At 35.9% G+C, this 11,463-nt stretch overlaps 1 protein-coding gene across 1 annotated transcript; it reads right to left on the reverse strand.

The window, feature by feature from the left end:
- Positions 1-1,108: 1,108 nt before the first annotated feature.
- On the reverse strand, positions 1,109-6,983 carry LOC107656802 (ATPase family AAA domain-containing protein 1-A-like). The gene is made up of 9 exons (XM_016444749.1): positions 6,837-6,983; positions 6,341-6,445; positions 5,961-6,081; positions 5,211-5,411; positions 2,682-2,788; positions 2,495-2,584; positions 2,351-2,401; positions 1,529-1,695; positions 1,109-1,266 (listed from the first exon to the last, which is right to left on the reverse strand). Exons 1-9 carry the CDS (start codon positions 6,981-6,983, stop codon positions 1,134-1,136), a joined length of 1,122 nt encoding a protein of 373 aa, XP_016300235.1. The 3' UTR covers positions 1,109-1,133.
- Between the last annotated feature and the right edge of the window lie 4,480 nt (positions 6,984-11,463).

The following is an 11,463-nucleotide window of genomic DNA, read 5'->3' on the forward strand; positions in this document are numbered from 1 at the left end:
TATGTTCCAAGCTCAATCTTTCTATACACACTCAGACTCATCTGAACATCAATATATGAAGATGCTTAACGTCTTTCACTATCCAAAAAAAAAAAAAGAAAAAAAGTCTTCTTTGTAGAGATACATTTAGCACCATTTTTCCCTGTGTCCAACTTTACTTCAAGTGGCCACTAAACTGTCTATATAGTCTATATGAAACCCTCAAAACACAAATAATATATCAATACATCCCATTTTTTTCCCACAACATTTGAGATGAATTGTAATGAAAATAATGTCATAATGCAAAAGAAACAAATGTATGGCCTAATTTTTTATGCATATTTTTTTCTTTTGATTTTGGGTTGAATATGACCCAGACATGCTCCTGACACAAATGATTTTTATCATGGCTAAATTGGTGTTGACGAAGGTCACACATGCACCATTCAGTTTAACTTCAGAGTAACACTCATGCTTCCTAATAAGACAGTTAGACAACACTTAATTAAAACACTTAATTAAATTACTAAAACATTTGCCCCTGGTTTCACAGACAAGGCTTAAGCCTAGTCCCAGACTAAAATGTAAGTCTGAGCTGTTTCAACTAAAAGAAACTTGCACTGACTGATCTTAAAATATATCAGTGCCTTTCTTTTGTCTCAAAAAGCACACCAGTAATGTTTTTTTCTAAGCACATTTATAAAAAAGACCTAAATGTCCTAATTGAACTATGGCCTAATCCTGGCTTAGTCTAAGCCCTGTCTGTGAAACCGGGACTTAGAGACAAAGCAAAGTTCGTATTCCTCTCTCTCATATCCAAAAAAGTGGTTCGACATTTGCTTCTGAACAATATGCGCACAACAGATGACATGGCAGAAATAATTAAAACAATAATTTAATACGGAAGAATAATGAAACTCCATTTAGTGTGTCTATTATTACCGATTACTGTTATTATAAATATGCACATAGTTACGAGTCTCGAGTATCTGACTGAAATTCATTATAGTGCAAATTCTAAGGTTTGATGTGTAACAGAAATATGAAAGATGGAGAATTTAAAAAGGAAAGGGAAAAGATGAGGCAGAAAGAAAGAAGTGTGAGAGAGAGAGAGAGAAAATGAGCGTATGAGAGTGTAAAGCGAGAGGTTTTCAGTCCAGAGGCACCTCTCTCAGATTTGCTGTGTCAGCTGTAGCTGTGGCCTGTTTGGACTCTCTCATCTTATCTAGGCCAAACAGCAGGTCCAGTTGAGTCACGGGCCTCAGCTGTGTGCTGTCCACATGCCTGAGGACACACCAGAGGACACCAGGACAGAATCAGTCATGAGTAATCTACTTTTACATTCACTACTGCATATTTATACAGCATTTCAAAACTCGAGAGAATATTTTGAACTGTTTCTCTTCTAAATAGGACGATGGACCAGCTGAGAAACTACTTGAGATTAATGGGACGATTTTCTCCAGATATTATAAACTTCCTTAGTCAGGACATAGTATGAGAGCTGCATGTTGTGCACACAGATAAAATGCTATCTTAGACGTACTCTTCTTCATCCAGCTGGAGTTGTTGTGCGATCTGTTTCATCTGCTGTTTGCGGGCATAGTCTCGAACGTGGTACATGGCGGCGTCTCTGCACAGCTCTTTCAGATCACTGCCGGAGTAGCCCTCAGTTTGACCCGCTATTTCCTTCAGTTTAATCGCGTTACTTAACTGATGGAAAAAGATTCAAGTAAAAGATTTTATGTACACACATTCGTTCAAAACTAATTAATACAGCAATTATGCATTAAATTGATCTAAAGTGGCAGTAAAGACATTTGTAATGCTATATAAAAAATATTTCAAATAATTGTTGTTATTTTGAACTTTATATTCATCAAAGAATCCTGAAAAATGTGTGACTGTTTCCATAGAAAATATTAAACTGCACAACTGGTTTGAACTTATATATATTATTCTGATAATAATCACAAATGTTTCTTGAGCAGCAAATCAGCATATTAGAATGATTTCTGAAGGATCATGTGACACTGAAGACTGGAGTAGTAATGCTGAAAATTCAGCTTTAGCATTACAGGAATAAATTACTTAATTTAATTTAAATTTGAATAGGTAATTTAAAAATTGCTTTTTCGATCAAATAAATGCAGTATTGGTGAGCATAAAAGACTCTCAGAAACATTTAAAAAGCTTACTGACCCCAAACCTTTGAATGGCAGTGTAAATATGTGACCCTGGACCACAAAACCAGTCATAAGGGTACATTTTTTTCTGCCCCTTCACCTTTAATGTAAGCATTACATTTAAAGACAAAACATTTTGTGAAGGAATTGCGGTGCAGATGAAGTAGAGCTTAATATCTTACATTTTCTCCAGACAGAATGAGTCTAAGGATTTCTTCTTTTTGAGCTGCATTCTGAAAATGGACCAAAAATAATTATGTCTTGTCCTGATTAAGACAGGCAATTAACAAATACAGAGTGTAAAGGTGTGTGTTCAGCAGACTCACAGGCAGGCCTACGTGAAAGGTTGTGGGCATTCTGCGCAGTATTGCTGCGTCCACATCCTGAGGTCTGTTAGTGGCCCCCATCACCATTACCTGGACATTGACATCTCATTACACTTTTACTTCCTATTAATCACTTTTGAGGAAGTGCAGTGACCTCTGAAACCTACATACGGTATGTGTGCGCTACCTGGCTGCTTGAGCTTGTGTCTAGTCCGTCCCACAGACTCATGAACTGGGCTTTCATCATAGCCGTGGCCTCATGGTCCATACTGGAACGATTCCTCAGGAACGAATCTGATGCAAGAGACAGATTTTATGTGGATATATATGTCATAAGTCTACTATAAAATTAACCCAAAATCACAAGAAATTTAAATAGTATTTAGCAATGAGGAAACTACAGAACTACATAATCAGTACTGTTTAAAAGTTTGGGGTCAGTGAAGGCTGCTTTTTTTCCCCTTTTTTTTTTTGAGATCAGAAATACAATAAAACAGTAATATATTGTGAAATATTATTACAACTTACAATAACTGTTATTTTAAAACATAACTATACCTATAATGAAATTGCCATTACTCCAGTCTTCAGTGTCACATGATCTTCAGAAATCATTCTAATATGCTGATTTGCTGCTCAAGAAACATTTCTTATTATTATCAATGTTAAAAACAGTTCCACTTAATATACTTGTGGAAACTGTGATACATGTTTTGAAGAGGTGAATAGAAAGTTTTTTTAAAAATCTGCATTTATTTGAAATAGAAATATTTTGTAACATTATTATTAATTTAATGCATTCTTGCTGGAAAAAAGCAGCTATTTGTTTCAGAAAAATTCACTGACCTCAAACTTTTTAAATGGTATATTTAAATCACATATTATTTAAAAAAATAATACTTTACAGTTACATAAGATTATATACAATACAACTAGGGGTGGGCGATATGGCAAAAATTTCATATCACAATTTCTTTCAGAAATATCACAATTTTATCACGATTCTTTGTCGTGTTGGTTTTACTATTTTGCAAGTTGTCTGAGCATTACAGCCAAACTAATTTCCCTATTATAAAGACAAAGCCTTTCAAGGTAACAAAATATAAAAAGGAATGGCGGATATTTAGGCTAAAGTGGGCGAAGATAAAAATCTTTGTCATTATTTTATCTTTGTTATTAAAAAATAAGACCAAAGATACACACAAAGATACACATTACAAATACACATAATATACAAATAAAACAAAAAGTGTTTTATTTTTAGGTACAATAGGTGTATTTAGCAGGAGTATTCAAGAAATTGAATGAACAAATATAAGAATAAAACACTATATAGATAAAGCAACTGTATTAAAGTTTTTCAGTCAAGAGTAGTGATTTTTCTCTTAGTGTTTTGTTGTTTTATTAACATTAAAGCAATATTTCACCCCAAAATAAAAATTCTGTCATCTGTCTGTCAATTCTGTCATAGTGTTTTATTTTTATACCATCGTTTACTCACTCAGAAGTTGTTTAAAACCTGAATGAGTTTCTTTCTTCTGCTGAACATAAATGCTATTTTGAAGAACGTGGAAAACCAAACAGCTGCTGGTCCCCAGTGACTTCCATAGTATTTTTTTCCTACTATCAAAGTCAATGTGGACCAGCTACTGTTTGGTTACCTACATTCTTCAAAATATCTTCTTTTGTGTTCAGCACAATAAAGAAATGAATAGCTACAGGTTTGGGACAACATGTGAGTAAATAATGACAGAAATTAAATTTTAAGGTGAACTATCCATAAGTTCCGTATAATGACAGTCGGCTGCATGTTTAGTACTGTCCCTTTAAGAGCTGCACGCATCTAATATACAGGCACGCATCCGTTTTTTAGTTTACTTTCATTTTAGACATAACCAACTCAGTCTATGTAAACCTTGTGTGTTTTTACAGTATTAGCTCAAAAGATAACTTAGTTCAGAAATCAGGTGCTGTTTGACAGGCTTTTTAGTGCGCGCGCTTCAGGCTCAGAAAAAGCGCAGGTCAGAACAGTGCGTGAATGAAACGTTTAACCGGCAAGGCTTTAAAGCACATGCAAATAATGTACTTTTATGATTGCGAATAAGTGCAGTGTCCCGTGAGAGTAACTCTACCGCTGAGTTAACATTTGATGAGAATGTATGTGGCGTTGTACAGTATCTTGAGACGGAGGCGCCAGAACTGTAACAGATAGAATGTGGGCTATAGCACGATACCACGATATTTCTTCAAAAGCAGATCGTCGAGTCATATCGCACACCCCTAAGTACAACTATTTAGCGTTTTTTATCAACAACTATAAACTTTTTTGCAGTCTTAGTTTTCACATTTTCAGAATCTGTGATTTAATATGCGGTACTGACTTTAAAAGAAGCATAACTAATTAAAATAATGAACTTTTACTGCTGTTTCAGCTAGTACACTATGATAAAATGCCTGAGAGACTCAGGCGTCCACATTCTTAGACTGAGCACTGAAAACATTGCAGTCATTATGCAAATGTACACACCCCGTTTTCCATAAAACCCATGAATATAAAACACCTGCGTATACACAGGGATTACAGGCAAGTTTATCACTGTAGTAGTGCTGAGTGAAATTATTCAGCACGTTCAACAAGCTGGCATTGTAATATTTTTCGTATTTGTCTGGAATCCCTAAATATCTGGCAGACGTTTAGAGCATATTCAGAAGTTACCTATTTCATCAATGAAAATGATGCAGGGCTGAATCTTGATGGCCAGTGAGAACACAGCAGCAGTCAGCTTCTGCGATTCGCCGTACCACTTGTCAGTCAAAGTGGAGGCCTGGAGATTAATAAAGCGGCATCCAGATGCTTTCGCTGTTGCTTTGGCAATTAAAGTCTTTCCACATCCCGGTGGCCCATACAATAGTACACCTGGGAATCAGGGGAAAAAATATGAATAAACAACAATCTTTGCTTTGATATTTCTCATATATTGCTACTACATGTGTAATAGGGCTGTACAGACTTGCTTCATTATACTTTCATTTGAGCAGGTTTTCTCAACAGAGATCGCTAAACTTCAACATGCTATCTGGCGTTTTCAGATTATTATTGCTTTTTTATTATTAGATTATTAATATTATTAGTGCTTTTTTCCTCTGAGAGAGTGTGCACATGGTTGCCAGACTGTGTCCATTAAGTTTAACACTGGACAAAAAATGCATTCATTTAAAAAAAAAAAAATAATAATAATAATAATCTGGCAACCCCAAGCATGAACACTTGTATGTAATGTAATGCATAAATAATCAGAATAAATAAACCACTGGGTAAATATTGCAGATGATTATGCCTATTTAAGTGAGAGAAGCAATGATCGTGATCACGATTGAAACATGATTTATCATGCAGCCCTAATGTACAACAAGAACAGAATGGGGTCCAAAAGAACTGATATCAAATGCTTTCTCCATGTCTGACCTTTGGGAGGTTGCAAGAGTTTGGAACCACGAAACAGGTGGCGTTTCTGGAAAGGCAAGACGACAGTGTCTTGCAGCTCTGAGACGAGCTCATCTAGTCCAGCAACATCTCTCCAGGTCACCTTACAAGGAAAGGAAGAAGATATTAGCTACTAAAGCTACTAATCACTTGGCAGGCTGCAATGATTACAGGTTTTCAATCTATCAACACAATTCAATTGGAAATCAGTTGAACAGAAAGTGTAAAATGACAACCAATGACATAAATAAATCATGTCTTCACTAACAAAAGCATGTCTTTCTTCAGACTTCTGATGTAATGAGAGGCACAGGGTGATTTGATGAATGGTTTGCACTGATTGCAACAGCACTGGTGGTTACTTTGATGCTGCGAGGATCGACGAGATGAGTTGCGATGTTCATTTCATACTCGGTCAGACTGACACCCTCTACGTTGATGATCTGCTTCATCAACCGCTCAGCCCGAGGACAGCGAGGGAACATGATAAATGGTATAAATAAATATACCACATAATAAGGCACAATAAATAAAGGTCAATAAAAATTTGTTGAACCTAACTTGAAATCTTTATAGTCCTATTAAGCCATGGGCGCTGCTGGCCAAATGGGTGCCCTAAGCAGAATTGTATTGTTGTGCACCCTCCCCCAAATATTATGGATGTAAAAAAAAAAGACACCTACTATAGGGGTCAAAATAGAACTTTAATAAAATATAAAAGTAAATAAATAAATAGTAATTAAATTAGCACTTTGAGCTACAGGCTCCCATGAAAAGCTGTATTTAAATTAAATGCATTCTTCACTGGAATTACATTTACTTTGAGCACACATCCAGTAGCAGAGATATCTTTACCCATTTCTTGGCTTGGGATTTTTGTTTTTGTACCGGATCCAAGGCCTCCACCACCCATTTGATGCTGTAATATGTTGCAGCTCCAAAGACGGTGAGTCTCACCAACATCCCCACCACCTCATTCCTGGTGAGAGGAATCTTGCTCAACATCTCAACATCTTGCTCCGCCCACGCTGTCAGCCCATTGGCCAAGAGAAACAATCTGGGTGTGTCAATCTAGAATAGAGCAGGTAGGAACATTCACAGTTGCATGTATAGTAGTATAAGTCTTGCTTTATTGTCAAACACTCAATTAAAGATCAAAATTGAAGATGATTGAGCATTAATAACAATTCACAGGCTTCATATTTAGTTATGTATGAAATATATTTACAACAGAACAGTATTATTATAGATTATTAATATTAACTAAATAATAACTATGCCAGCAAATAATATCGCCGTATGTGAACATATATTTTAACTGCAATGCATAATAAAAGAGAGACATATCTTCCTGAGGGACCAAAATTAATAGTGCGATTAATTTATTTATTTTTCAGAGACGCTAATCACGGAAATCACAGGCGAGTGCCATGCACAGTCTCATAACCAAAACATAAACATCATTATTATAAATAAATGAATGAATAAATAGTGACGTTGTCTTGCTCAAATTGTAGCTAAGATCAGCTGTAGGCTAAAATCAATTCTGGTTTATTTGATATTGTTGTCTGTCTATTATCTAAACTTAAAAACATATATATATTTATTTTAGTTAGTTAGTTGTTAGTTGTGTGTGCAATTCCTACCACTGACTAAATTAAAGGAAGAAGCCTTGTGTGTGTTAAGCAAAACAGATAGCTGACCAAGCAGTTTTTAATTATTAAACACTTAAAGAGCAACCGCAGACGTTGCTTTGGAACAGTGAGAACACACAGGGGCTTTATTAAAAACCCACATCTGTTAATAAAAAAGCATGCAAGACAAAACTATGCACAATGCAACGAATTTAGCTAAAGTCTAGTGTAGCTGTTTGATCTGCACACATATAATTCATATAATTCAATCACAAATGATGCAAAACCTTAGTTTTGCTTTATTGGCGTTCTGTACCCTCCTATTGGTTCTGACGGACATTAATGACCATAATCTTATCAGTTTACCAATCCAGCCCTCAGTTTCTTCACAGACCACATGAGGGCAGACTTGGCATGTTCAAATAAACTAGTGCAAGGCATGCAAGACAAAACTATGCACAATGCAACGAATTTAGCTAAAGGCTAGTGTAGCTGTTTGATCTGCACACATATAATTCATATAATTCAATCACAAATGATGCAAAACCTTAGTTTTGTTTTATTGGCGTTCTGTACCCTCCTATTGGTTCTGACGGACATTAATGACCATAATCTTATCAGTTTACCAATCCAGCCCTCAGTTTCTTCACAGACCACATGAGGGCAGACTTGGCATGTTCAAATAAACTAGTGCAAGAAAGAAAGCCGGAACACTTGAGATTGTATCAGCCTCCACAATAAAGCAGAAACATGGATGCATGTAACATATTGAAGGTTAATTAAACTGGAGAATGGATGCTTGCTGGCATCAAGGAGTCATTATCTTCAAGAACAGGGACTGGCTGCAAGCTAGTGACTAAACTAAACATTGCTGTGTTTGATTAGTTGCCATGGTGCTCGCATCTTCCTGTGATGGATGTAAACTGGGAGATGCATTCATCTAATTTCTTCAATCTTTCAATTAGCGAAGGAAACAGTGTGCACTTAGATAATGTGGCAAAAGAGAATTCTGTTATTAATCTGTTCGTCTAATATTTGTAGACATTGCTAGAGCTCTGTTGGCTGCTATTCAGAAATATTATGTTTTAAATTATTCTCTTTTTACTCCAGTGATAACTTGGCTAAAGACGGGAGAGAGTATTCTTTGTTAAAGAAATAGACTGTATTTATGTATGTAGGCCTACGTGTTTATGCATGTATTATTTGTGAATTTAACCTGCAAAATTTACTAGGCGGAAGCAACAGGTTTAAGTTAAAACACTTCTTAAGGATGGATTTATTACAAAGAGCTTTTCTCTATAATTGATGGACTGGAGTGGTGTTGATTACTTGTGATGTTGTGGATTATTGTGGTGTTTTTTGAACTCTCATTCTGACGGCACCCATTCACTGCAAAGGATCCACTGGTGAGCATGCTAAATTTCTCTAAATATTTCTGATGAAGAAACAAACTCGTCTACATTGGATGGCCTGAGGGTGAGTAAATTTGCAGCATTTTTTTTATTTTTAGGTGAACTATTCTATTCTTAATACCGTTTGAAATGTATTTTTAAGACAGCAGTGTTTGCAACCCATTTAAAATGCATTGAATTGATTATTTATTTTCCAATGAAAAAGGATATTCAATGAGAAATGTTTTTTTAATGTTTACAGCTGATTCAGAAAAACAGCAACCAACATAATGATGTGTCTGGCAGTGAAGTGCAGTACCGCTAAAAGTGCAACAAGAGACCTGCTCAGCAACCTCTATCATCTTAGCTCGACACCCCCCGCTCCTCTGAGACTAAACGTCTCTCGACTTCAAGTCACCATAGCATTGTACGTGGCTTAAAAGGATCACGTAGATCCTATGGGTAATTTTTATGGTGATTGTTCCTGTCACCTCTCTCCCCTCTGTTGATAGCAACACAAGCTATGACAGCAGTGTACACTTTAGAGGGAACTGGATTCCCTGAGCACCCAAAATCTAATATTTTATTATGCTGAGGATTGAGGCCAACTTTTTTTTTATCGTCACTGTAATTAAAAAGGCAATCAAAGTGCATGTTGAGAAAAGTAGTGCAGAGATGCAGATGAATCTATCTTCATCCAAAATCATGCATAAAAGCAGGGTTCTTCTGTCACAGATTCATGTTTATTTTTCTTGTATATTAAATCCACCCAAATCTGTTTCAACTTAAGTAAATATGTAATATTTCTCAGCTATTTGGTTGCAAAAGATAACGTAACATCAAAATTTGGGTGAAAAAAAAGACAACAGTACAATAAAATAAATAAAGCTGGAAAAAGGCTGTGACAACTGAGAACCAAAAAAAAAAAAAAAAAAGTATGTGCAGACTCTATATCCACTCGTTCTTTCTGCATGCTGTATTTCTATTGTTAGTGTAAATGAAGTTACTGGTTGTCAGTGACAGCCCTGTCCACCAAACACTTCACATGATGCAACGCTGCCAGAACTTTTTTTCTCAGCATTCACCCTTTATATGTGTGCAAGTCTCAAGGCTTGACCATGCGTCTGGCAGCATTTGGCTCGTTCTGTCTTTGCTCATAAGGAAGAAGACCTCTTATACTTTGCTATATGCTGCAGACCGTGGCATAAACACACTATGATCTCATTACATTTTTATTCAAGCTGAAAAAGAAAATAAATCTGTCACAATGAGGGCAGAGGCCCAGCTGTGTGGCAGAATGGACCTGAAAAAAGAAGTATCAACAACAATTAGATGCTGTACTGTATACTCTCAGAAAATAAAGTACACTTTTTTAGTTACACTTTATTTTAAGGTGTCCTTGTTACAGTGTAATTAAACATGTAGGTACTGAGTAATATTAAGTAACAACATGTACTATGGTTAGGGTTAGAATTAGTGTTTGGCTTAGGGTTACTTGCATGTAATTATGAATAATTTATTGTTATTATAATAGTAAGTGTAACGTGTAACAAGGACAACAAAATAAAGTGTTACCCTTTTTGTACCCTTTTTCTGAGGGTGTAACTTTCTTTTTATTTTTTACCTTGTACCTTGTATTTCTTTCACAATGCATGAATTTTCTTGTATGCCATTTGATTGCATTACAATTTTTTTCAGATGAGATGACTTTTTTTCCCTGGAGAAAGCAATATTATGTATAGAGGATTTTATTATTCATTTATTTAACCTTGCGCTTCACATTAATTGATGGATTGGAGTGGTGTGGATTATTGTGATGTTTTTATCAGCTGTTTGGACTCTCATTCTGACGGCACCCATTCACTGCAGAGGATCCATTGCTGAGCAAGTGATGGAATGCTGCATCCGTCCAAATATGTTCAGATGAAGAAACTAATTCTTCTGTATCTTGGATGGATTGAGGGTATTTTCTGCAAATGTAAATTTTTTGAGTGAACTATACCTTTAAATGCTGTTTGCTGTGGGTGAGAGCATTGGCGTTTCACGTTTGGTGAAAAAGCACCAAATCCAGCTCTCATTCTCGATTTTTAATTGTCACTTATTTGTTTAGCCAGAAACGCTTGTTTTAGTTTTGCTGCTGGAATTTCTCCAGTGTGACGACTCCAGTCACCTGCAATAATCTGACGATACTTAAAATTCATAAGCAAGCCACTAGCCTCAACCTTTTTTAATGCAGATATCTTATGACATCTCCTTTCAGTATGATGAAGATATAAAATTGTCTGTTAGTGCAACTGGAAACACATCTGCAGAATAATGTTCTTGCCAGACAGATGTGCACAAAGCAAACCAATAAGTGAGCAGCCCAATCAAGAACATAATGGCGTAGCTGATTTGACTTCTCATGCAAGAATACGGTAATAAACATCTGATTTCCCAGATGAGTTTCTTTAGAGACTT

The sequence above is a fragment of the Sinocyclocheilus anshuiensis genome, unplaced genomic scaffold (genome assembly GCF_001515605.1).
Source record: "Sinocyclocheilus anshuiensis isolate Anshui unplaced genomic scaffold, SAMN03320099.WGS_v1.1 scaffold1136, whole genome shotgun sequence".
NCBI lineage: Eukaryota > Metazoa > Chordata > Actinopteri > Cypriniformes > Cyprinidae > Sinocyclocheilus > Sinocyclocheilus anshuiensis.

Excerpts from the sequence above, each read along its gene's own strand:
- LOC107656802 (XM_016444749.1), bottom strand. The coding sequence starts at position 6,983 with ATGTTGAGCAAGATTCCTCTCACCAGGAATGAGGTGGTGGGGATGTTG. Across the intron at positions 2,789-5,210 it reads CATTTTCATTGATGAAATAG|ATTCGTTCCTGAGGAATCGT; the intron begins GTAACTTCTGAA and ends CTCTTGCATCAG. Across the intron at positions 1,267-1,528 it reads CTCCAGCTGGATGAAGAAGA|GCATGTGGACAGCACACAGC; the intron begins GTACGTCTAAGA and ends GTGTGTCCTCAG.